Consider the following 26,742-nt stretch of genomic DNA (forward strand, 5'->3'; position numbering starts at 1 on the left):
TTGACCTGAAGATAAGTAACCAATATTTATAAAAACATTTCTCTCCACCTCAGTCAGGCATCGATTCTCAATTCCAGAGGAACAAAATATTTATGTAATACAGATCGGAGTTCTGTGGAGCCATATTTATACTGAACAAAAATATCAATGCAACATGTAGAAGTGCTGGTCCCATGATTCATGAGCTGAAATAAAAGACCTCTGTATTTCTCTCAAATGTTGTGCACAAATGTGTTTAGATCCCTGCTAGTGAGCATTTCTCCTTTGCCAAGATAATCCATCCACCTGACAGGTGTGGCATATCAAGAAGCTGATTAAACAGCATGATCATTACACAGGTGAACCTTGTGCTGGGGACAATAAAAGGACTCTATAAAATGTGCAGTTTTGTCACACAACACAATGCCACAGATGTCTCAAGTTTTGAGGGAGCATGCAATTGTCATGCTGACTGCAGGAAAGTCCACCAGAGCTGTTGCCAGATAATTTAATATTGATTTCTCTACCATAATCCACCTCCAACGTTGTTTGGCAGTATGTCCAACCGGCCTCACAACTGCAGACCACGTGTAACCACGCTAGCTCAGGACCTCCACATCCAGCTTCTTCATTTTTGGGATCGTCTGAGACCAGACAGCTGATGAAACTGTGGGTTTGCAGAACCGAAGAAGTTCTATACAACTGTCAGAAACCGTCTCAGGGAAGCTTATCTGCTTGCTCATCATCATCACCAGGGTTTTGACCTGACTGCAGTTCGGCGTCGTAACCGACTTCAGTGGGAAAATGCTCACCTTCGATGACCACTGGCACAACGGAGAAGTGTAATCTTTTTTTAAAGTATCTGTGACCAACAGATTCATATCTGCATTCCCAGTCATGGATTGGGGCCTAATGAATTTATTTCAAATGACTGATTTCCTTATATGAACTGTAACTCAGGAAAATCTTTGAAATTGTTGCGTTTATATTTTTGTTCAGTGTATAAAGCATGAAGACGAGGCCAAGCGTACGTTTGATTACATTTATAAGTACCGCTACACATTATGCACCATTACCACATCATGAACTCTTTTTTAAATCATGTTCATCATATTCTGAAAACTGAAAGTTAGCTCATCAAATATAAATTATTTGCATAAACAAAGAAGATAAAAAACTAAATCCCTAGTATTTTTTTATTGATAGCATAATGATTACAAATACTATCATCATGTAGACGGCTAAAATAAAAATAGGATTTGTAATTTTGTTACTGCTATTAATGGTTGACAGAGCCCATTGTGGTTGTCAGAGGCCTCACCTCAGTCACTCCTTCACTCCTATGCCCCTTTTCACATTGGAAACAGAAGATGACCACTGAAAGTAGTGACAACATCGTGATCATCAAAGGCAACTGCTCCACTCCTGAGTTGAACATACATATTCTCCCCAACCTCTAGCTGCAGGGAGACTTGAGTTGGAAATGTTGATGTAATAATCATTAGATGAGTTGTGGAACGCAGAGATGACCTTCTGGGAGTTCTTGTACATGCTTAAAATCATAGGATGTGTTCCATGGCCAAATCCAGTAATCGCACAGTGGTAGACTCCTTTAACCTTTGCAGTGAACACACCTAAATATAAGCATTAAGATATTAGTGATATAGTTGATGAGACAGTGGATTGTGCAGTCAGATGGAACAGAGTTAACAGGCATTTCAATGTCCTAGATTTACCAGCTGGTAACTTGTGGAATAGACAATGGCGGGAATGCGGTTTTTACCAATCAGCATCCAGGATTAGACCCACCCGTTGAATAACATAACACTTTATACTTTAGATTACTATGTACAGTGCATGCCCACTGTTACAACTTATCACGTGCATCATTTGACATATGGGAACCCAGACACATATACACACATACTATACATACGTACCAGTAGAGGAATCAAAAGCCCCACCGATGTTGGTGTAGACTCGTTTGAAGACCACAGTGGTGTGATTGTCATAATGCCCTATGGTGCTCCCCAGTGCAGAAGAGAACACCACCGCTGACCTCTTTGTGGACACAGGGACCCTTACCAAAAAGTACGAAATAGCAATACATGCAAGTTACATCTGTAAAATCAAAAAATGGGGAATGATTATCAAAATGTTGCTTTGTGCATTACAGTACCTGACATTTCTTTCTTCAGCCCCACTACCAAGCCCTCACTGACTTTCAGCCTGGCCTCCATGGCTATAATGACAGAAATAATGTTGAAGGATATTTATTAAATAAAACCAACCAAAGACAGTAGTTGATTTGATCTCTTACTGTACCTTCATTAACTATGGTGAGTTTCTCCACCACACCCTTGGTGGCTCTCAACTTGGCATCTGTGTTTCTCAGCTCCAAGCGTTGCTCCACTACCATGTCTCTGACAGCCAGGAGTTCAGTCCAGATGTTTTGGGGGCAGCTGTTCTTTTCATCCGTTGTATTTGCAGGAGCTGCAAGAGCAATGACCTCCTGCTTTGTGTTGCTCATGGTTCTAATGTTGTGTCTCAAAATGTATTTTCTTGTTGTGTGAGGTGCTCTTATGCCTCTGCTCTGTGCCTCACTTCTGATCAATGATTAACTTGGAACTAGGAATGGTGATGTAGACTAAAACTTCTACGGAACCCAGGTGTATCTAGATTGGGCGAAATCAATCATCAACAATTCTATTCTGTGATAAGTTCAAAAGCTTTATGGTGGTTATCATATCCACAATAATCATATTTTCAAGATATTGCTCGTATAGAGCGGTCAATGGCTGTGATAAACAAAGCTTGGGCCACCACAGTTGAAGTGTGTGATGTACTGTGACACACTCCAACAGATCTTAACAATGCTTTCTCTTAAAACATTTATTCACCTACTTTGTAAGGGAGAGGGTGGGGTACATTTTCTTCTACAGTAATATACCATCATGAAATTGTATTGTTAACTCCTACCTCTCCCTGTAAGATCATAACGTTGTGTTCTCTGTAACTATGGCGTAAACTCTTGGCAGTTTGCAAATAGTTATATCGTTCTTGAAACGTAATTTTGTTTTGTGTGGATTGTCATGATTGCTGATATCTGTGATTGGACCCTCCAGTATGTGTGTATGATATATTATTGAAAATAAATACAAATGTTGATAGAAAAAGATTTATGGTGCTTATTCATAAATAACCCACAATAAAAATCCCTTCTGTCATAAATACAGCTGAGCATGGAAGCACGGCTGTGTGAAACATAATGTATCTGTGGAGCTTTTCCCCAAGGAAGTCTGAGGAGAGCTCATGGCAACCTTCCAAATCCCTACAGACCCCACAACCTCCTAACACATTAGAAAGAACCAAGAGAAAAATATATAATAAATAAGGGCATCAAATATGAACCCGTCCATCACAAAGAGACTATTATTAGTTCTCTGTTTTGGAAACCCTCACCAAGCATTCCTATAATCGGTGTGTGTAGGCCTATTTCTATGGCTTTCATTTAGCATCTGCCTATATAATGCTGCACCATGGGACAGAGAAGATAGGGCACTCCTTTTTAAGCCTTGCCGTAGTTCCACATTCTTTTGTAAACCACTGCAGCAGCCCCCCATTAACATGCGTGAGGCGGTGTATATTCAGGGTTTAAGGGATGAAAGGGCTGCAATAGGCCCTGACACAAGCCCTGCTGTACTATCGTCCCCCCTCCCTCCCCCTCTCCGCTTCCCTGGCTTCAGCACACATAGGCACCTGCGCGCCTGCGCTAAACTCTCCCCATCCCCCCTCCCTTCTTCCTCCATCATCTGTGCCTCAGCTCACACAGCCGTGATAGAGCAGGACGGCTAGTATTTGCACGCAGACAGCGAGAAGGGGACAGAGAGAGAGGGAGCAAAAGAAAGAGGCAGACAGAGCGAGCGTAAGATACAAAGGGGGAGAAAGAGAGCAACAGCAGAGACAACGAGAGAGAGAGATGGAGGAAGACAGGGAGACTGCAGACATCTTTGTTATCAACAATGGAGCATGAAGCTCTGGTAAGGCGATAGGCAGATATTGGGTAGGGGAAAGACATTGAGGAAAGGGGGTCTCGTGTGACCACAGGGGGAGGGAGGAGGAGAAGGAGGAAGTGGAGGAGAAGGATGGGCCTCGAACACAGACCTGCAGTTGCACTGCCAATCCTGGATTAAACAGTATGGTAACGTTCCCAAATTAATCTGTCACTGCACTGGTTTTGTCTCATCATCCTCTAGTGTTTACTTCCATTCTCATTGACACCCATCACTCATTTCACCCATGTCGCAGGGCATGTCTCCTTCTCATGTGAAGACCCTTTTTTTCACGCCATAGCTGTCTGTTATGATCATCTCCCTGCTTCTGCTCTTGTCTCCAGGAGCCTCACCCACCGTGGACCTAACCCTGTGTTTTCACACACACTGTTGGATCTGAGCATCGGCCATTGCTGTCTCTGTGTGTGTGTTGTTGTATTTGTGTTTGTTGTATTTTTTCCGATCCATCCAGAGAGGAAGGAACATTGTGTATTTCTTCCCTTCATCCAGTCTGTAACATAATAAGCTTTCCATTTTCTCTCATTGAAATAAAATGAATAGATGAATAGCCTGGTATTGTAGTGCCTGCAGTCATTCGTCCATTAAAATCACATGCCTCCATTTCAATGCAGCTACCTGATTGTAACCTACTTTCTAAAATTGTCGCCTGCTTGTCAGTGGATCTTTTGGGAAATAGTGCAGGGCACTGTGGCTCCTCTGAGACCTCTTTTACATGCTAATACAATCCTAATAAAGCCTCAGTGGCCTGACTAGATGAATTAGGGCAGCGCTTGCTGAGATATGTGTGGTGTCTGCCCTGGTTCCTGTCTGCTGGGGTTGGTGACAGTAGTGTTGTGATGTCTGCCCGGGCGACATGGGGTAATAATTAAAACGCAACAATTCCCACTCCCAGAAACAACTAGATGTTTTTTATCCTATATAAACAGTCCACAGATGGTTGTGTCTTTCAGTGAGATGTTAAGAATTCACACTGAGGGAGATTAGACCTCCATTGTTTGTCAAGCTGCCTGCCACGTTGCAGAGTAGAAGAGGGAGGGTACTCCCCCATGTTTATGTCATGCAGCATCACACCACTAGATCATACATCACACAAGTTTAAAAGGGATAGAATGATACATTGATTGTGCCGATTTCTGAACTAATAATCACAGTATTCATCATTGTCTTAGGCCTAACCATCATCATCACCATCACATTCATCAGGTATTCATGTGCCAAAATACTTTTTCACAGTTTAGCAGTATGCACTGTGAAAATACTTGATGTAAAATCTGTTTATTAAGGCTTAACACAGTAACTTTGTCTGGGTCTTATGCCAAGGATCTGGTGGAAAGTCTGTGAAAAGAGAACAGTCACTAGATATGTCATTGTGATGGGTGTTCTGCTTTAAAGATCATGTTTACCTTGAGATGCTGACTTCACATCAATCATGGCAACCACTTTCTCCCTGTCCGCGCACTCTGTCACCTCTGCCTCCCCATCCCCTTTCCCTGCTTAGCTGGATAAAAGCGAAGTGACAACATTGGGCCTGCCCCCCTCAGCCAGCCATGGCGGCTCTGACAGTAACATCAGCTTGGATGGGGCTGGGGTGGGTGCGGGGGCAGGGGCAGTGGCCGGGTTGGGGGCTGTGGCTGGAGGGGCTGAAGGGGTCGCCGAGCCTCAGCGAACGCGGGTCGCTCTGGAGCACCTGCAGCAGAAGATCCTGAAGATAACTGAGCAGATTCGGATAGAACAGGAGGCAAGAGATGACAACGTAGCCGAGTACTTGAAGCTGGCCCACAACGCAGACAAGCAGCAAGCCTCGCGCATCAAACAGGTGTTTGAGAAAAAGAACCAGAAGTCTGCACAGACCATCGCCCACCTGCACAAAAAGCTAGAGCACTACCACAAGAAGCTGAAGGAGACAGAGCAGGTGAGTGAGTGAGTGAGTGAGTGAGTGAGTGAGTGAGTGAGTGAGTGAGTGAGTGAGTGAGTGAGTGAGTGAGTGAGTGAGTGAGTGAGTGAGTGAGTGAGTGAGTGAGTGAGAGAGAGAGAGAGAGAGAGAGAGAGAGAGAGAGAGAGAGAGAGAGAGAGAGAGGGAGAGAGAGAGAGAGAGAGAGAGTGTGTGTGTGTGTGTGTGTGTGTGTGTGTGTGTGTGTGTGTGTGTGTGTGTGTGTGTGTGTGTGTGTGTGTGTGTGTGTGTGTGTGTGTGTGTGTGTGTGTGTGTGTGTTTGTTGGTTCCTGCCACACTGGTTCCATCTCATGACTGATGATGACTCCTCTCCGTGGCTCAGCTGTTCCTAAGGGACATTTGTAATGTAATGTGTTTGTCTCACTTGAATGTTTTACCCTGACTGCTGCTTTCTGAGGTGATGCACAGGAGGTTGGTGGCACCTTAATTGGGGAGAAAAGGCTCGTGGTAATGACTGGAGAGGAGTCAGTGGAATGGCATAAAATACATCAAACACATGGTTTCCAGGTGTTTGATGCCATTCCATTATTATGAGCCGTTCTCCCCTCAGCAGCCTCCACTGAGGTGATGATACATGTTGTCACTTTATAAGTAGGGTTGGGCCATATCCACATTACCCTATGAATTAAATATAGAAATCATCCCTGGAGGATTTCTGTATTTTGAAAGTTACATATCTTGAACACTTGAATGCTGACAAGCAAAACATTTTGGGACTATGTCAACAATGAACTAATGAAACAAATATAAAAAGATAGTTTTTGGGTGGAATTACCCTTTAACAACAGGTTGTTGAAAATACCTATTTCAATACCTGACTTTGTAGAACATGACATGAGATGTCACTCACTCACTATCTAAAGATGTTTTGTTGTTGTAGAAAAGCAAATAAGAATGATTAGCTTTATCTTTCAACTAACACACACATTTATTTAAAAAGTACAAATATTGACATTTTAAAGAAACTGTTTCCACAGTACTGGAAATCATGTCTCCGGTATTTCAAAATTCCTTGGTATAGGTGCTATCATAAACCTGCCCAAACCTATTCCTAGGTAGATTATCTGAGGGTTCTGTTCTGACTATGCCCTCTTATTGATAAAGTATGTTAATATTCTCCTCTCCCTTCTCTGTTGTGTCCCCTCCACCATTCCACTTTTATTTCCATCCCTCTCTCACCACTTATCCACCCATGTATCTGCTACTCCTTCACACCCTGTCAATCTATCCCATTTTCCATCCCCCCTCCTCCCTCAACCCTCCTTATAGAATGGTCCAGCCCGTCAGCCTAAGGATGTGCTGCGGGACATGCAACAGGGGCTGAAGGACATGGGGGCCAATGTACGAGCCGGGTTCCATGGCTTTGGCGGGGGTATGGTGGATGGGGTCAAAGGAGGGGTAGAAGGAGTCAAAGGAGCTGTGGTGTCTAAGCCACGGGAGTTCGCCAGCTTGATCCGCAACAAATTTGGCAGTGCAGACAACATCTCCCACCTCATAGAGGACGGGGTGGGAGGGCACTCGGAGGACGCGCCCGCTCAACGAGCCCTGAGTGGCAGTGCCACCCTTGTCTCCAGCCCCAAGTACGGTAGCGACGACGAGTGCTCCAGTGCCACCTCTGGCTCAGCGGCAGGCAGTCACTCAGGCGGGGCCGGGGTAGGAGGTGGGATGTCGGGGCAAGGGCAGGCTGGCCTGGGGAGCCCCAGACTGGATGGGCACCACCACCACCACCACATTCACAGCTCCTGGGACACCTTGTTGGAAGGCCTGCAGGAGATCAAGGCCAGCCAGGCCCACATGGAGGATGCCATCGAGGACATGAAGAGTCAGCTGCAGAGTGACTACTCCTACATGAACCAGTCTCTGCAGGAGGAGAGATACAGGTGCAGACCAACACCTAGGCCAATACACAGAGCATTAAATGAGAGTTGGTAGTATACATCAATCTCACACTAACTGCTGAAACAAGCTGCTTTGCTTTTAGCTTGTTTCAGTACAGCAGTGTAAATTATGTCCAGTGTTTTTACACTACATGATTTATGCTGAATGATATTCATGAGGATAATTAAAAAGGTCAAGGAAACTGTTACAGGTTTTGTACATTTCAAGTTTTGTCAAGATCAGATGTAGTTGTTTTAATGTATAAAACTGATGCTTAAATTAAACGGAGTGACACCTTGAAAATTGCATAAATATTTAAAATCTTTCTCTAATTCGTTGAATTGGTCTTTACTCCGCTGGTCTAAATTATACTGGCTCTGCCTCATACATTTAAAAAAAAATCTCTCTGTTTAGGTATGAGCGACTGGAAGAGCAGCTGAATGACTTGACAGAGCTGCACCAAAACGAAATGACTAATCTGAAACAGGAGCTGGCCAGCATGGAGGAGAAAGTAGCCTACCAGTCCTATGAGAGAGCCAGAGACATACAGGTAGAGAGATAGAGACCTGGATTTACAGTTTATGATACTTTTCCTGTAGATAAACAAGTATGACTCCAGAAATTAGCCTTGTTCCCCTAATTCAATTGTAACATTGTGTTTGCCTGTGTTTGTCATCTGTACCTGTGTGTGTATGTATACATGCAGGAAGCGGTGGAGTCATGCCTGACCCGCATCACTAAGTTGGAGCTCCAGCAGCAGCAGCAGCAGGTGGTGCAGTTGGAGGGTGTGGAGAACGCCAACGCCCGCGCCCTGCTGGGCAAACTCATCAACATCATCCTGGCACTCATGGCCGTAGTGCTGGTGTTCGTCTCCACCCTGGCCAACTTCATCACCCCACTCATGAAAACCCGAGCGCGGGTGGCCACCACCGTCATTCTGGCCCTGTTTCTGTTCATCCTTTGGAAGCACTGGGACTTCCTGGACCTGTGGCTAATGCCCAGCTGAGTTTCCTACAGCCAATCACCCACGCCCTTGTGTCTGAGTGACCAGGATGTGGACAGAGGGACCAGAGTGATACACTGAGCTGCCCTAGACACTCTAACAGTCTCAAACTCAGAGAGCGTGAATACAAAACTCATATTTCTGAAAAAGAACCAGTGCACTTTTTTGATAGGATTTATGCTTGAAGAGTCATACTTAGGAGGGTTGAAAGGTCAAAACATTTCTTTACAAAGCAACTGGCGAAGATTTCCTTCGGATAGGGGGGGGGGGGGGGGGGCATTTCTGGTTGACTGATGGTCGAGAGAGAGACGTTTAAGGAAGAGTGTTGGGTGTTTTATGGTGATTACCATGACAAGGAACCTGAGGAACTATCTGCCTGGTCGCATGGCAACTCAAGCATTTGCTCTTTCTCATGACCAATCTAGTGGTGTCAACTCACCATCGTACTGTAGTCACTATGACCTAATTACAATTTGAGAATTCATGTTGAAATTCTTTGACACTTTTCTAATGTTAGTATAGGCCTACACTTAAAAGTGAAAATGGATAAAAGAACAAATTATACTTTGTCTTTGCTAAACCATGTTTGCTGTTAACTTTTTGTTGAGCCAATTGTATATTTGGAGGACATGGCCAAGCAAAATGATTGTTTTTTTGCTCAATGTTAAGGTATGTACTACTCATGCATGTCCTCACGTGCATTTATACCTGTGTGATGCACTTGGCATGAGTAGGATTCCAACACCAACAGAAATACTCTTTGGACTTAATAGCATTCTGTTGTCTGTAGACCACAGGTGTCAAACTCATTCCACGGGGGGCCGAGTGTCTGCGGGTTTTCGCTCCTCCCTTGTACTTGATTGATGAATTAACATCACTAATTAGTTAGGAACTCCCCACACCTGGTTGTCTAGGGCTTTATTGAAAGGAAAACCCAAAAACCTGCAGACACTAGGCCCTCCGTGGAATGAGTTTGACACCCCTGCTGTAGACAGTTTCTAACTAAATGTTTTTTTAAACTTTCATCTCCATATTATTTTTAAAACAATCAACTCAATCTCTTCTGGTGTTTAAAACTACACCTTTTTTGGTGTATCAGTCCTTTTAGTGTCTTATGTGTGATGTAAAGAAGAATTTGAGGGCCAGAAAGTAATTTGGTGAGATGGATCATCAAAACTACTAAATGATCTATAATCTATTCTGAGCATCAATGCTATTTCAAAACCACTGTTGTTGTAGAGCAGCTAAGAATATATGTAGTGTCAGATTCATAGGCATGTTAGACCATTGCTTCCATATTTCTATCCAGTTTGCGAAATCCATCACAACTCTGTTGCATTCTTAATAAATACATTCTTAAACTATATGCTAATGTTGCATGATATTGGAAAGTAGGATCATTTGCATGCAACAATGTATATCTAACAGTACTGACAATGGAGTAGAATAATAATATGGTAAGTAATCTGTGATAGTTGGGTCTTCATTATGAAAAAAAATACTACAAATGTCAAATAGAGTTCCACAACCTATAAAATCCCAATGTAACCCCCCTTCAACATTTTATTCCAGCCTGGTTCAAGCTAAAGGTTGTTTTTATATCAAGTTATGACATATCTTGTGTCCATCATTTCAGTCAGGGCGGGCTAAAATATGTGTTTACAGATGTGCAGTGAATATCCTCTAAAAATGTATTCAGTTCCAGCTCAACTGAATATTCACCCACTAATCCTGTGGATTACAGCATTATTTACACTTAACTGCCCCCCCTCTCACTTTTATTCACTGGCTGGGTAAAACTGCTAATCCTCATATGTGATTGGGTGAGAGGTAACCAACTCTGCACAACTGAATTTCAAATGCTTGAAAGAATACACGTTTAGGTTGGTTCTGTTGCCATAATGTAATAGTTTATTATTCTTACCAACAGTACTAATTAAATTATGGAACTCTCAAAGGCTAAGACTGAGCCCTAAAAAAATTAAGAGTTGTCAAGGTTGTCAGATGTAGTAAAGAGGCAAATAGGTTTTTAGTGAGGATTTCTTTGGAAAGGCTTCAACCATCAGACAGACCCTGACGTATGCTAAAATACACTTTGTACAAAACATTAGTATTGAGTTACACCCCCTTTTGCCCTGAGAACAACCTCAATTCATCAGGGCATGGACTCTACAAGGTGTCAAAAGCGTCCCACAGGGATGCGAGCCCACATTTACTCCAATGCTTCCCACAGTTGTGTAAAGTTGGCTGGATGTCCTTTGAGTGGTGGGTCTGGGATACAGTTGAGTGTGAAAAAACCCAGCAGTGTTGCAGTTCTTGACACACACAAACCAGTGCGCCTAGTATCAACTACCACGCCCCATTCAAAGGCATTTAAATATTTTGTCTTGCCCATTCACCCTCAATGGCACACATACACAATCCTTCTCTCAATTGTCTCAAGGCATAAAAATCCTTCTTTAACTGGTCTCCTCCCCTTCATCTACACTGATTGAAGTGGATTTAACAGGTGACATCAATAAGGGATCATAGCTTTCACATGGATTCAACTGGTCAGTCTGTCATGGAAAGAGCAGATGTTCCTGTTTTGTACACTCAATGTATGTCTTGTAAAATAGTCACAATCACATAGTAAGTTTCAGCAGCACAAAGGCACCTCCTAGTGGAAAATATGTATATTTTTTATTTTGTGGACAGTGAAAGGGAAGTCTTCACTATGCCAAAATCAAGAACTTGACTGAACCTGAAAAATAAGTGTTGACAGTGGTACCGTTCTCCCGAGAAACATAATAAACTAATATTGTGAGAAACACAGACATAGTTTAAATCCCATGGGTCAATCTAAGTAACTCAAAAAAAGTCCATCATAATCCGTCAGTATAAACTAGAGATGTTTTTTTGCATTGGCTACGTCTCAATCCACCGCCTCCTCCTATGTCAGCCTTCCGCATCTGTGGTGGAAGATGGCCGAGCTACAACAGTGTTTGTCAGACCACAAGACATCCCGAAAAATCAGTCTTCTCACGAAAGTGTCCAAACCTAATAAGGAAAGATGAGACTCATGAACATGATGTACTGTACAGTACTCGTCTGAAGTCGGTACTGCTAATGTGCCAACTTCTGTCTGTAGTGTCCGAACTGTTAAGGCTACAAACTAATTACCCCACTATGGAAAAGGGCAACTCTCACAAACACTATGGTGTTCTCCGTTTAGCTCTACGATCCCCACAAAGTCATGGACTCATCTGAAGATAACTACCTCCATACTTCCATTTGTATGGTTTTTGTGCCAACAAAAATAAAGGGTTAAATATGTAAAAAAATATATATATATATTTCCTGAGCTTTCTTACATCTCCTAGATATAGGACAGACACTTCAAAACCTTATTCCTTATTATTGTCTTTTTTGACATTTATGAATGTGTTATTCAATGTGTTTCTCTGGGCTATTACTGTAGTGAAGGCCAAATTCAATATTTTAGCAAATAATGATACCTAAAAGGGTCCTTAAAATTCTAAATCAAATAGCTAAATGATCCATGGTATAACCATCTTAAAACAATTCCATATGTTAGCTTAGTAGAACCCCCCCCCCCCCACACACACACACAGCTTAGAAAGACAGTCCATCAATGTAAGAGGTTAAAGCAGGTAGTACATGAACAAAATACATGCAAATAACACACACAAATGTGTCATTTCTTGTTTTTTTAATCAGTATTAACCGGCAAACCCCATTTGACTATTACATTGATAACAGGTGCTTTTACAATAAAGGACTGAACTCAAGAGATCATGACAGGCCAATGGAAAGGCCTCACCTGACCTCAAAGTAAGACATTCATCGTCATTAGATTGTAAAAGTTGAAACAGTTCACAAATTAATTTATTTGATTCATATCAAGACCAGCAGTACAATATATCTTCATTACCTGGCAAACTATTAAAGTAACTGCCCAGCATTTCTATGAAATATGACCTATAATTACTTACAATATGAGTAAAATAGATTTCCTTCTAAAAAAATCGAAATAAATATGTTAAAAAGCAGCTTTTCTGTTGGAAAGGTGTGGGCTTATACCGGTCATTAAGTAGACCGTTGTTTGGCCAGCTCATCCTCCTCATGTTCTATGAGGACATTTTTTAAACGGTCTATTTGAGATACAAGCTAAGACAGTACAGTATGAAGATATGCAAAAAACTGCTTTCCCAATAGAAATCCCCGATCACACTTGTAGGCGATGTCATGGCGATGTTGGCTCGCTCATAGCTCATGCGTAGAAACATGTAATCGGGTCTAACGGTCATCTCGCGCCGAACTGCGTATTTGCAGGCCGTCAAATCAAAGGCACTCCTTCGATATAAAGTATTATTTGACAAAAATGAAAACATCTCAGTGTGTCACTTTCAGAAGGTAATAACATGTTCAACTACTGAAGACATTGGTATAGAATCTAGGTTGTGCAAACATGGAAGAATTTTTCACTTCTCTTATTTGACTTCTCAAACCCCGACCTGGTCTGTTTCGCAAGCGTTCCCGGGCGTCTCGTGATGTTGAGCTTAGAAACTCTGATACAAGTTTGAGGTGGGGGTTTTAAAGTATTTTTTTCTTAAATGTATGCTTCTGTAACAGTTTAACTTTAGTCCGTCCCCTCACCCCGACCCGGGCGCGAACCAGGGACCCTCTGCACACATCAACAACAGTCACCCAAGAAGCATCGTTACCCATCGCTCCACAAAAGCCGCGACTCTTGCAGAACAAGGAGAACCACTACTTCAAGGTCTCAAAGCAAGTGACGTCACCGATTAAAACGCTATTAGCGCGCACCACCGCTAACTAGCTAGCCATTTCACATCGGTTACACTTTGGCCACAAATACAAGTATAGAATGGGTCACCATTATTTAGATAAGAGTTAACAGAATATTACACAAAAATAAAAAGCAACACTTTCAAAGATTTTACTGAGTTACAGTTCATAAAGGAAATCCGTCCATTGAAAAATAAAGTAGGCCCTAATATATGTATTTCACCACTAGGAATACAGATATACTGCCGTTGGTCACAGATACTTGTATAAAAAAAAAATAAAAAAAAAGAGTGCACTTCTCCATTGTGCCAGTGGTCATCGAAGGTGAGCATTTGCCCACTGAAGTCAGTAACGACGCCGAACTGCAGTCAGGACAAGTCCCTGGTGAGGACGATGAGCCAGCAGATGAGCTTCCCTGAGACAGTTTCTGAACGTTTGTGCAGAAATTCTTCTTGTGACAAAACTGCACATTTTAGAGTGGTCTTTCACTGACCCCAGCACAAGGTGCACCTGTGAAATAACCATGCTGTTTAATCAGCTTCTTGATATGCCACACATCAGGTGAATGGATTATCTTGGCACAGTTGAAATGCTCACTAGCAGGGATATAAACAAATTTGGGAACCACATTTGAGAGAAATATACATTTTGCGCGTATGGAAAATTTCTGGGATCTTCTATTTCAGATCATGAAAGATTGCACCAACACTTTACATGTTGCGTTTCTATTTTTGTTCAGTATAACTTAAGTTACATTTTCACTGGGCAGTTACTTTAAAAGACCTCAAATAGAAACAGCAGAGTAGAAGAAAAAAATACATTGTATTACAAAGCTGAAGAATTCCTGATTTTATCTTGATTTCATGTCATGATGTCACACGTATATTGCTTGCATGTGATCCACTCGTGAAATGGGTACCCCTCCTATCCCAACACACACTTCAATTTCTCAGTCCTTTGTTCACTCTTCCATCTATTTCTATCCATGAACAGAGATATAATACATCGGACTCCAACCAGAGCCCAAACTAGCCTCTACAATTAAGGTAGGAGAAGAGAGCTGCCACAGCATACAGAAGTCATTAAAAGATCAAAAGCCAATTGATCATGGGATCAATAAGCTAGGCCCCTCCTCCATAAAGGTGCAGCATGACGCCAGTTGGCTCAATAGTTTCCATCCATCTTCAAAGTGGATGCCTGCCACACAACCCCATACCTCCATTCAACGTAGGGAAACCGAGTACACATGGGAATATCTACACACCATCTATCCCTGTTCATGCCGTTGGCCCAAACCAAGGCCTTTAAGCCTGAGATATCCACAGCAGAATGTGTATGAACAAGAAGTCATAGTGAGATACAGATGACAACTGTGTTGGAGACAAATGCTTTTGGCTGACATCTCATTGTGGTTGAGAATACAGAACAGAGGTAGGCTAGGCAACATTGGTTCTGGAGTGTCTGATAGTATCTGCAGGCTCGTAATCCACCCAGGCTCTGAAGCACCTGACGCAATCAATCATCTCCGCTCTTGAGCCACAATGAAAAACTCCATTAGTTGAGCCACAGGAGGATTCCGATTCCACTCCAAATGGCTGCTGTTCATCACCCCAGGAGGGAGATAAACATTGGAGGACGAGGCAAGTTACCTCCTATACAATGTAAAGCACTTTGACACCAGGTGAAAAATATAACTAACCATATATGCAATTCATCATCAGTATCAAAAGCTGGTCTTGAGCCTGGATAGAGCAAAAAACATTGCTTACACTGCCACATTCCAGGATCAACATTGCCTCCCTTCCCTTGTGGTACAACATTCAGTAGCTCTCACATGGCTGTTAGCCTACCAGACTCAACAAATGTGGGCTGAGTTGTTTCAAGCCTGGAAACACATCTAGGCAACATCGTGGTTTACAGCTAGTAGATGGAGTGTAACATGACCAAGCAGACCTCTAGGAAACAAACCCAGATGTAGGTCTCAGTCCCACAGGCCAGGCCTTGGCAGATGGGCCTGGTTGTTGACTCTAGGCAGACAGTACACCCTGGTGTAGGTTGTAAATGTGCGAGGGAGATGGGTCTAGGCAGACCTCTGGGTATAGAACAGAATGTAAGCCTGAGTGTTGCACACCTCCTCCACGCTGCACACGTTCATCTCAGAGTCATTACAGTGGACCCAGAAACCTGGAAACACACACAGGGCTGGTTACAGTTTGGCAAACTGTGCCACCTACAGTCAACAGAAACTCATGTAATCTCACAGTATCAGATTATACTCAGAGCCAACTGTTTATGAGAACCAACTATACTATACAAAACTCAATGTTTTCAAAATCTGAAATGTCCACAACATGACAAAAATCAACCTAAAATGTACCAGCTAGGCCATTCTAAGCCAGAGTTGTTAGCTTTGATGTCAGTTTCTGGTATCTTGGTCCCACTCACCTCCCTCGGTGTTGTAGCAGTATGCGGTGTAGTGCCCTGAGCCAAAGCCTTTCCCGTGGTGCATGACTACAGCAGACAGGTCGTAGGTGTAGACCTCTCTGTTGACCGACTGGCCAGAGTCTGTGCAGCAGTAGGGCTCTATGTTCAAAACCTGGTCAAAAGCCACATGGACGCCAATCTTCTCCCTGTGGTTCCGGCCTGACCATCTGTCACAACAGGGATTGGTTATCTTACGGTTGTCCCTGTTACAAGACATCCCTTTGCAGAAAAAAATCTATCATACCAACTAAACCACAAGATAAGATTGTACTTTAAGATGCAACATACATTTAAGAAACTAACAAGGGGACACGCGTCAGAAAGTGGTGGGTGTAAATCTTGACTGTGTAAGCAGACAAAGTCTTCAAATTCAGTAGACCAACTGGGTGTGTGAAAAGAAAGGCTTCCTGCAGATGTAATAAACGCTCTGAATGACCAAAACGGACTAAAGTTCAGCGGCTAACCTGAAGCGTTTGAGGTGCAGCCGTAGAACCTGAGGTAGGTGGTAGATAAGCAGCTGCTTACAGGCCTCTGACAGAACCAGGGGCTTGCGGGACGTCTTCCGTCTTTTCCCTGACAATTATAAAACATACATATCACAGACGTGTAACATTTTTGTGACAGAGATGTAGGATGGGATCACCCAGAAAATGCAGAACTATATTGTGATTACCCGAAAACACAAACTCAGTTTCACTTTAATTATCCACCAATTGACTAGTTTGTCAAATAAAATCTAGCCCAAAATGAAAGAAACACACAATAGGCCTAATTCCATAAACCATGATTAGTCTATACCTGTTGTTTATGAACGCATGTGACAAATACAATTATTCGATTTCATGACTCTGGTCAAATAGCTGAATAAAAACTATAGAAAAACACAGTACAGGAAGATTAGTCTATTCCACAAACAGACAGATTTGTTTCTGTCCCAGTACTAACTGTTGCAGTGGTTGCAGGCGTAGATGCTGCCCTCCAGGGCCTCTGTCTCAGTGAACTTGGCCAGCATCTCAGTGAGGGAGCAGCTGCGCTGGTAGGCCAGAGACGCAGCCGAGCCCTTCTCCGTGCTGTGGTAGCGCTCCGGGAACTCCAGGGACAGGTCCCAGAACGGCTCCACCGTGTTCGACTTGTGCTTACAGGACAGACACGTCACCTGGACAGATGCAGGGTAACCAAGCAAACATTTTACCAAGGGCTTATTAGTTCAAATCTGACACGCCTTGGTTCTGGTGCTGGAGAGCAACTATTGTCCTGTTTGACTTGACTCAGAAAAAAAGGCTGTGTAACAAGCAATAGGTATCTCTTTAAAAGAAAATGCTCATCTGGAGTGAAATCCAGCAATCAACTAGTAATAGTGGAGAAAGCCTGGCCTAAAGTGGAAATGCTATAGAGTAGAAAGAGCTTAAACATCCTTGTGATTTACCTTTAGCCATGATAGGATGCTGACGGTCAAACCTAAATTAATGCGTTGTGTACAATTGCCATGTAAATGAGTAGAGACCTTTACCTGGCTGAGTAGCTGCCCGTGAAAGATGGTGTTGAGGACCTTGAGCACTTGCTTGGAGAGCTTCCTCTGGGTGATGGGGATGACGATCCTGCGCTTGCTGCCTTCTGATTCCAGCTCCTGCTGCACCTTGTCCAGCAGCTCACACAGAAACTCCTGTGCGTCCTGCTGGTCATAGCCACGGAACGCTGGGATCAGGTTCCACACAGAGTGCAGCATGGCAAAGGGGGACACCAGCGACCAGCGGCCCGACCACATGACCCTGAACAGAGTGTGCAGCTCATGGCACAGTGACATCTGCTGGCGGGTGGAGGAGCGCGGCTCCTTGGGCTGTACCAGTTCTGCTGCATTTAGGCAGGGGGGCGAGTTCTGCTTGCTGCCAGTGGGCAGACCCCCTATGCCTGCCTTTTCCATGCCACGTCCCAGAGGGCAGCCTGGTGTGGCTAGACTACCACCACCAACCACAGCCCCCGCCACACCCTGGTTGGTCTTGGCCAGCAGCTCCTCAGTCTCACACATGTCCAATGTGAGGAAGCACTCCCTGAATTTCTGCAGGTGGCTCAGCACCTGTAAGATAGAGTTCATGTAGCACGTGTTCCCAAGGTTGCGTAGCCCTGTGACCCCCGGGGCCAGTCTCCGATGGGTAGCCTTATGGGAGTAGTACCTCCGCACTCTGAGTTTACGAGTCCTGCCATTGCTGGGGGGTTTCAGGGATAGAAGGGAGGGCTTCTTGGGTGGAGGCAGACGCTCCGGAGGGTCGCGGAACTTCAGGGGGATAAGTGTGATGGTTGAGCGAGGAGCCTGGGTGAGCAGCCTGGCACTCTTCCTCGGCTGCAAATTGTCAAACTCTCCCATGAGTCTCCTCTTCACCTCGTTTTTCTGGCGCCGGACTTCCTCCTTCTCCTGCTCAAGTTTCTCCTCCCGCTGGCTCTGCTCCTCTTGCTGCCGGCTCCTCCAGTGGCGCAGCATCTTCCCCAGCAGCATCTTCCTGCGGTGCCACAGGGCTGTTTGCATGGCTGGTTGAGGCCCGCCCTCGCCCACCCAGGGGGTGCAGTCCCCCCCTGCAGAGGAGCGCAGGGAGCGCCTGCCAGAGCTGCGCACAGTGGACAGTGCCCCACGCAGGAGCTTGAGGTCTCCCTCAGCGTTGTCATTGAGCACATAGTCCCCACAGGCGAAGCAGAAGATGTCCAGCTCCCGCACCTCCATGGCCAGGGGGTGGCGTGACTCCTGGAAGTGTTTGAGGGAGTGCTCTTCCATGAAGCGGCCACAGGCTACGTGGGAGCACTTGAGGCAGGCCCACACGGACTCGGTGGTGCAGCAGTCCACGCAGCGCCATTTCTGTGGATTGAGGATGGAGTGGTCGTGGCCCAGGCGAAGGCGTCCCACATGTTTACAGCGGTCCATCTCTCCAGATGCACATGTGCCTGCCTACAGAGTCAGGACACAAGCCCCTGTGCCAAGCAGCAATTCATCCTGCAGGAGGGAAACAGATACACTTCAGTACATCACAGGGACAGAATTCAACAACTTCATTTTAGATATGCCAAATGCAAAAATGTGTTCTCTATATGAAATTAAAATGGTGTAGCATGCGGAAAGGATTTTAAGGCCCAAGAACATGTTCACCATGTAGGCTTGTTTTACTTACTGTAAAAACACTGTGTGCTGATGTAAGTCAGTGTTCTTTCGACATATGAAAAGGGCCCTTCCCAGGTGCAGTCAGTCAGCTTCACTCATGTCTGATTCCGGATCCTGAATAAACTGAGTATACAAAGGAGGAAAATAAATGGTGCTTATATAGCTAGGTCTTTACATTTACAGGTAAGGAGGCACATTTTGTAGCAAAACAAATATGTTTCTAACCAACTTAAAGCATATAAACTGGTTAACTGTGGCCATTTACAGTCAGTGTAAAATTCTGCTGTTCAGTTTCTTAGCAGAATGTAACACTGCTTATAAACAAATAATTATGTTATGCAATTGAGTTTAGCCGTTAACACGTTATTGACTAGTTAGCAAGCCTGACTAATAACCAATCGATTTATCCATGATTACAAACAAAGGGGTCTAACTGCATTGAACATTTTTTCTGAAGTTTGCAAGTTAGCCTCACTGGCCAACATGCGTTGGGTTGGCGACCAATCAATGGACTCGATATCAAACTGTGCTATATGCTAGCTAGCGCCTGGTACATGGCTTGCCAAATGGCACCAGTTTTGCCATAACGTGGCCACTCGGCTTGTAACAATGAAAATGTAGCCAACGTTAGTTACTCAATCCAGCCGAAGCGGGTTAGTGTGTACTTGTTCATTTAGCGAAGTAGCAAGCTCGAACTTATTGTTGCCTGTTTGGTTATAAAGCCAGCTTGCTCGCCAATGCTATTGGCAATACAGATAGCTAGTTAGCTACTTGTTGGTAACGTTAGCTAGCCAAGTTATTCACTCTATTTCTTGATAATCATTCGGCTAATGGTACAATAGGTACATTGTCATCAAATAAAGAAAATGTCCTTCACCTCATAATTGTGTCCCTATGCTGGAGTTCTTTCTTCAATTTAAGACAAATACACAATCAATAGTTTGGTGGCTAGCTAGCATTACTAGCTAGGCTTGCTATCAGAACAAAGACTGGTCTGAAACCCACTTTCTTGCGAAAACTCAACAACTTCGGGTTGATGTGATTGACAACGACGGAAAAAATTAAATAAATCACTGACGTTTTGTCTGCTAAATAGCTAGCATCCACGGAGCCGCAATGTAAACAAAGATAAATGTGTCTGATATCAACTTTTGAGTACATCTTCAAACAAAACACCGGGAGGTCAACCTAGAATAAAGTCACACATTCTCAGAAAACATACAATATAGCTAGCTAACGTTATGAACCCCTACAGTTCTGAGGTTGACAATGTCAGTAGCTAGCTAGTTGATCTATAAAATAACGTTTTGATGTATTTGTAAAAAAAAAAAAAAAAGCTTCTATTTACCGCCATCGTCTGCACGCGAAAGCTGTCACAACCCTCGAGACAACCGAACCATATCAGTCCTGGAATCAACTCATTCTGATTGGATTGAGCTGATCACTCTTCCGTTGAGCTTTAGCTTTCATTGGTACAAGAGGTGACATTTATTAAATTGGTCGTGAAGAAATGTGAGCAGTAAACCCACGGTAGTCCAGATTATTTGAGCTCAGTTGGTAAACCAAATGCCGTTATTACAAGGCATATGGCTTTTTACCTGGAGACTGATTAATTATTATTAGCACAATCATTGATTTATTTCAATTCATTAGTATGGCATGCTTTTCCCATTCATAACAGCTGAAATAGTCACCAATAAACCATTCATGACTGACTGTAGTTGGTCGAACCAGCGACAATAAGACCAGCGACAATATACACAAAATACGTATATGGTTAATGAGGAACATAATCAACTTGACATTTACAAAAAAAAAATGATTTAGTGTTTTGTCAGACATTTTTATAAGAATGACCAACTAAGTAGAACCATAAAGCCCAGGGGTGCATTCATTACGCCAATTCTGTTGCAAAAGTTTCGCAACAGAAACCGTTCACTCCAAACGAAAACGAGAGTTTATATTAGTCAAATCCATGTAGGGTCCTCCCAGTTTGGTTCTGTTTGTTCCCGTTGGGTTCCTAGAGTAAACGGTTTCCGTTGCAAAACGTTTTACAACAGACCAAACGTTTTGCAACGGAATTCGACTAATGAATACACCCCAGATACAACGTTAGTATCTAATGAATACACTCCAGATACAACGTTAGTAGGTTCTTCAAACCGATTACTCATAAAGACAATCCACAAGACATTTGGGACAGCATTATTCTGTCAAGAGGTCAGACTTCAATACGGTTTCGATCTAATTTTTAGCATGAGATATTCCTTGCAGTGGTTGTGAAAGCCTTTGAACCGTTTGAGTTGCTGTACTAACGCTCAGTACATACATTTCCTGCTGCCATGAAACATTTCCTGTACATGACTACCGCTTGTAAACACAAACAGCTTTAGCCATTAATGCTTTAAAAAGCTGGTCATGGCTCACATCAACACCATCATCCCAGACCCACTCCAATTCGCATACCACCCCAACAAATCCACAGATGATGCAATCTATTGCACTCCACACTGCCCTTTCCCACTTGGACAAATGGAACACTTGCGTGAGAATGCTGTTCATTGACTACAGCTCAGCGTTCAACAACATAGCGCTCTCGAAGTGCATCACTAACACAGATAGAACAACAGACTGATATTTCACTGTATGTATAAATGTGAAGTACCAGGTTGGCTTTTCCACTCACTACCAATTATGTTAGTGAGAGGAAGCCCACTGCGGGCAGTGGGAGAAGATGAACGAGATTGATTTTGGCCGACCTTCTGCACATTTTCTCATCGATTAAACATTTGATCTCAATACACTTTTCTGTTCCCAAAACTATAATATGTTATGAACAGAGTGGACTAAGTTTTGTAGACTTTACTCTTTGCAAAAGTTTTTAAAAATCGCGCTGTTTAGGAGTGCAAAGGTGAATTGAGTTATTGCACATGCGCACTTCACAGAGTAGGTGTTCCCTAACGGAAATATGCAGATGCATACTAGAACTCGCCAATAGGATATTGCTAGCGCTTGCTTGCCTCTGCCCACCTCCTTGCTTGTTCTGCCCACTATGACTAATTTGTTACCATTGGAAACGACAAGCTGTGGTCTATCTTGGTTTAGTTAATAAAGTATTTGTCACTAAACTAAGGCCCCTGGGACTAACCACCTCCCTCTCAACTGGATCCTGGACTTCCTGACAGGCCGCCCCCAGGTGGTGACTGGCTGCATCACCGCTTGGTATAACAACTGCTTGGCATTCAACCGCAAAGAGCTACAGAGGGTAGTGCTTACAGCCCCGTACATCACTTGGGCCAAGCTCCCTGCCACCCTGGACCTCTATACCAGGCGGTGTCAGAGGAAGGCCCAAAAAATTGTCTGAGACTCCAGCCACAGACTGTTCTCTCTTCTACCGCAGGGAAAGTGGTACCAATGCACTAAGTCTGAGACCAACAGGACCCTGAAGTGCTTCTACCCCAAGCCATAAGACTTCTAAACAAGACTGCTAAATAGCTAATCAAATGGCTACCCGGACTGACCCTTTTTTGCTCTAACTCTGACTATGCACACACTAGACTCTACCCACACTTTAGTAGACAGGAGCAATTAGGGTGAAGTGCCTTGCTCAAGGCCACTTTGACAGATTGTGTACCTAGAGACCAGAGACCTTTCGGTTACTGGTCCAATGCTCTTAACCACTAGGTTACCTACCACAACACACATAACATGTACACACTGACAACACACTTACACACTTTCATACTCACCACATATTTAAAAAATATATATTTCACATTTATTTAACCAGGTAAGCTAGTTGAGAACAAGTTCTCATTTATAACTGTGACCTGGCCAAGATAAAGCAAAGCAGTGCGACACAAACAACAACACAGTTACAAATGGAATTAACAACCGTGCAGTCAATAACACAATAGGAAAAAAATAAAGTCTATATACAGTGTGTGTAAATGGCATGAGGAGGTAAGGCAATAAATAGGCCATATTAGCGAAGTAATTACAATTTAGCAGATTAACACTGGAGTGATAGATGAGCAGATGATGATGTGCAAGTAGTGATACTGGTGTACAAAAGAGCAGAAAAGTAAATAAAAACAATATGGGGATGAGGTAGGTAGATTGGGTGGTCTATTTACAGATGGACTATGTACAGCTGCAGCGATCGGCTAGCTGCTCAGATAGCTGATGTAAAGTTAGTGAGGGAAATATAGGTCTCCAGCTTCAGCGATTTTCGCAATTCGTTCCAGTCACTGGCAACAGAGAACTGGAAGGAAAGGCAGCCAAAAGAGGTGTTGGCTTTGGGGATGACCAGTGAGATATGCTGCTGCTAGTACTTTACCCCTACCGATATGTACAGTACTGTACATAGCTACCTCAATTACTCTGTACCTCTCCACATCAACTCAGTACTGGTACTCCTTATATATAGGAAGTACCAGTACCGAGTCGATGTGCAGGGGTACAAGGTAATTGAGGTAGTTATATAATGTTTTGTACACTCTGTGTATAGCCATGTTATTTTTTTTCGTTATTCACTGTGTCACTATTTATGTTATCTTTTTTATTTGAATCTTATCTTTAACTCTGCATTGTTGGAAAAGGACCCCTAAGTAAGTATTTCACTATTAGTCTACACCTGATGTCTATGAAGCATGTGACAGAGTGTGGTCCCTGGGAGCACCTGCTGTTTGCGCACTTTGCTGAACATCTTCAGGTACTGGGTCATGGTGTTAACACAGTCCGCTGGCGCGTAGAGGCCCTCAGACATGGTGGCAAACACAGAAGGCAGCTCCATGATGTTGGGGCCCAGGAAGCTTTGCATGAACTCTTTCATTAGGTTCCAGCAGTCCCCAGGGACCATACAGTTGCAGTACACTACCAAAACAAACACACAGAGACTCGATCATGGACATCAGTTTAGAAAAAGTGAGACAGATTGAACCCTCCTTTGTATTCATTTGCTGTACAGATCACTCACCTCTACTGAAATGCCCCTCGACAATTGTTAAACATTTATTTGATTACCGCACCAAATTTTATTAGGAAATCATAATAGCGGTGGTGGGAGCCACGGCTCTCTACCTTGTGCCTCTTGGCGTTCTGGAAGTGGCTCTTCAACTTAGTCATGAGCATGTCAGGCAGGGTCCCCCTTCAAATAGGGCTAAGCAGCTCAGGGGTGTTTCTGAGTTATGCATCACATACAGGAATTTGGTGGGCCGGCCTGTGACAAACAGAGAGAAAGAGGGAAAAAAATAAAGATTAGGTGGCTGTTGTGGGTAGTTGAAGGATGTAGTCTGATGAATTACATGACAGATAATTTACTTTGTCATAGCTTTGCAGTACAACTTTAGTTACCCCTGGCATTTCCTGTGGCATGGTAAGTCTCACAGTCCACAGTAAATCATCCTGCTTCACAGCGCCTAACTGCTCCAACTTCTTGTGCAGAATTGATATCGTCTGTTGCACATTCTTTCCCTCAGCCAAAGGCACCTGACACACACTAAGCATGGAATACAGCACACATAGTATAAATGTTAATAACATTAAGATATTGTTCAGCATTAAAAATCAGATATTGAACAATGTCAGATCTGAATGGTGATGAAAGATGAGAGCAAGCTTGGAAGAAATCAATCAGGTGACAGGTAATTTAATTGTGCATGTTGATCCCGATGATTTAGATATACACTAGATGACTAATTGATGATTTAGATATACACTAGATTACTAATTGATGATTTAGATATACACTAGATGACTAATTGATGATTTAGATATACACTAGATTACTAATTGATGATTTAGATATACACTAGATGACTAATTGGGGCTTTGTGTTGAAGCCACAGTGCCTTCATTTTGGCACTCCCCCACCGTTGTAAAGTATTTTAGGAAGCTATAGAAATGCATTTATTAAGATCTACATTTGTTTTTACCACGTTTATTCTATTACAGACACATGCATGCATACTTACTTTTACATTATATTATGTGAGCTAAACAAACATTTTAAATAGATAAAACATTATAAGTATAATTTTTTACAGATTGCTCATATTACTATCCCCACTATAACAAAAAAAAAATACTTAAATACATGAAGCATTTCATTTAAATACTGTAGAATTCAATTAATTCCTATGGAGGACTGCCAACATGGCCAACCGGTGGATTCAAAGGATATCATCAAAGACTTTACAATATGTTTAGAAACTGTGTTCTCAATGGCCAGTATATACAGTAGCATCAACAATCCTGCATTTATAAATATTGATCCACATGGAATATTGGACCATGTAAGAGACCAGCTGTGAGAAGTTGTAGCTAGCTAATTACTGATATTTCATAAGTTTTATAAGAAGGCAACAAAAACTAACAATAGATCTCACCAAGTCACCCCCATTGATTTAAGCGATTTGTTATTTTCCTACTATGAAAATGCACAGGCTTTCTGCCCACTGTACCTGGGTATTTTTTTTGCTTTTTAGCTAACCCTAACCCTTTTCCCACGCTTAACCTATTTATCCTAGCCTGCTACGTTAATTCTCCTAACCTACAGTGTACACTTTCTTAACCTGCTACGAAAAGTCAAATCTGACGTTAATTTGACAAAAGCTGGATCCCATCTAACCATGAATCTGTTCCCGCCGGTTCTGAATAAAGGAAGTACAACTACGACCGTAAAGCGAGGGGGATAACTGAGCCCAAAATGAATGTCTTATTTGCTATGTGTGGCTTATCTGATCGAATATACATGTTTTAATTCTTAGGTTGTAGGAGACGTGACATCCCAGTAACAAAAAAAAAAAAAAATTATATCGGAGTTGGGCCTGTTCTTTCACATGCGTATCTGCCCTCTCATTGGCTACAATTGTTTTATTTAATTAGGCAAGTCAGTTAAAAACAAAGTCTTACTTGCAATGGCGGAGGCCAAACCCGGATGACGATGGGTCAAGTGTGCGCCGCCCTATGGGACTCCCAATCACGGCCTGATGTGATATAGCCTTTTTATTTAATTTTTTTATTTAAAAAAAAGGATTTTTTAAAATATTTTTTTTATTATTGACAACAAATCAATACATAAAGTACATGAGAGAACACAAGTATATATAGGTTATATACAATGGACAATCGAGCTAGGGGGTACAATATCACATTACAATTACACAAGGACCTTATGGGACATACATACACTTACAATTCTAACAGCTTTTTTGTTAGTAGAGTATTTAACTGTCTTAAAATACAGTGCAATTTCTTTTTGTAGGGTAAGAAATTAGTTTTTGTTTGTTTGTAAATTTACATTTGTGTATATGAAATTTGGCCAAAAGAATAATGAAATTAATTACATAAAAATGTTTCAGCTTAGTTCTATCGTATGTAAATAATCCAAGCAGTACATCTCTCCACAATAGTG

At 42.9% G+C, this 26,742-nt stretch overlaps 2 protein-coding genes and 1 pseudogene across 4 annotated transcripts; 1 reads left to right on the forward strand and 2 right to left on the reverse strand.

The window, feature by feature from the left end:
* Positions 1–3,764: 3,764 nt before the first annotated feature.
* On the forward strand, positions 3,765–10,250 carry LOC129815560 (transmembrane and coiled-coil domains protein 2-like). 2 transcript variants are annotated; one of them, XM_055869492.1, is made up of 5 exons: positions 3,765–4,180; positions 5,551–5,964; positions 7,273–7,883; positions 8,296–8,431; positions 8,588–10,250. In XM_055869492.1, the coding sequence occupies exons 1-5, from the start codon at positions 4,178–4,180 to the stop codon at positions 8,885–8,887; spliced, it is 1,464 nt and encodes a 487-aa protein (XP_055725467.1). In that variant the 5' UTR covers positions 3,765–4,177; the 3' UTR covers positions 8,888–10,250. The 2 variants fall into 2 exon arrangements, with proteins under 2 accessions (XP_055725467.1, XP_055725466.1); XM_055869491.1 differs by having other exon boundaries at positions 3,765–4,019.
* A 2,331-nt stretch (positions 10,251–12,581) lies between these two features.
* LOC129815559 (ubiquitin carboxyl-terminal hydrolase 49-like) lies at positions 12,582–20,890 on the reverse strand. 2 transcript variants are annotated; one of them, XM_055869489.1, is made up of 7 exons: positions 20,674–20,890; positions 19,336–19,448; positions 17,691–19,160; positions 17,126–17,336; positions 16,645–16,753; positions 16,142–16,347; positions 12,582–15,880 (listed from the first exon to the last, which is right to left on the reverse strand). In XM_055869489.1, the coding sequence occupies exons 3-7, from the start codon at positions 19,089–19,091 to the stop codon at positions 15,777–15,779; spliced, it is 2,031 nt and encodes a 676-aa protein (XP_055725464.1). In that variant the 5' UTR covers positions 19,092–19,160; positions 19,336–19,448; positions 20,674–20,890; the 3' UTR covers positions 12,582–15,776. The 2 variants fall into 2 exon arrangements, with proteins under 2 accessions (XP_055725464.1, XP_055725465.1); XM_055869490.1 differs by lacking the exon at positions 20,674–20,890 and adding an exon at positions 20,203–20,655.
* Positions 20,509–25,728, reverse strand: LOC129816038 (mediator of RNA polymerase II transcription subunit 20-like; annotated as a pseudogene).
* Between the last annotated feature and the right edge of the window lie 1,014 nt (positions 25,729–26,742).

This window comes from Salvelinus fontinalis, chromosome 18 (assembly GCF_029448725.1).
Source record: "Salvelinus fontinalis isolate EN_2023a chromosome 18, ASM2944872v1, whole genome shotgun sequence".
Lineage (NCBI taxonomy): Eukaryota > Metazoa > Chordata > Actinopteri > Salmoniformes > Salmonidae > Salvelinus > Salvelinus fontinalis.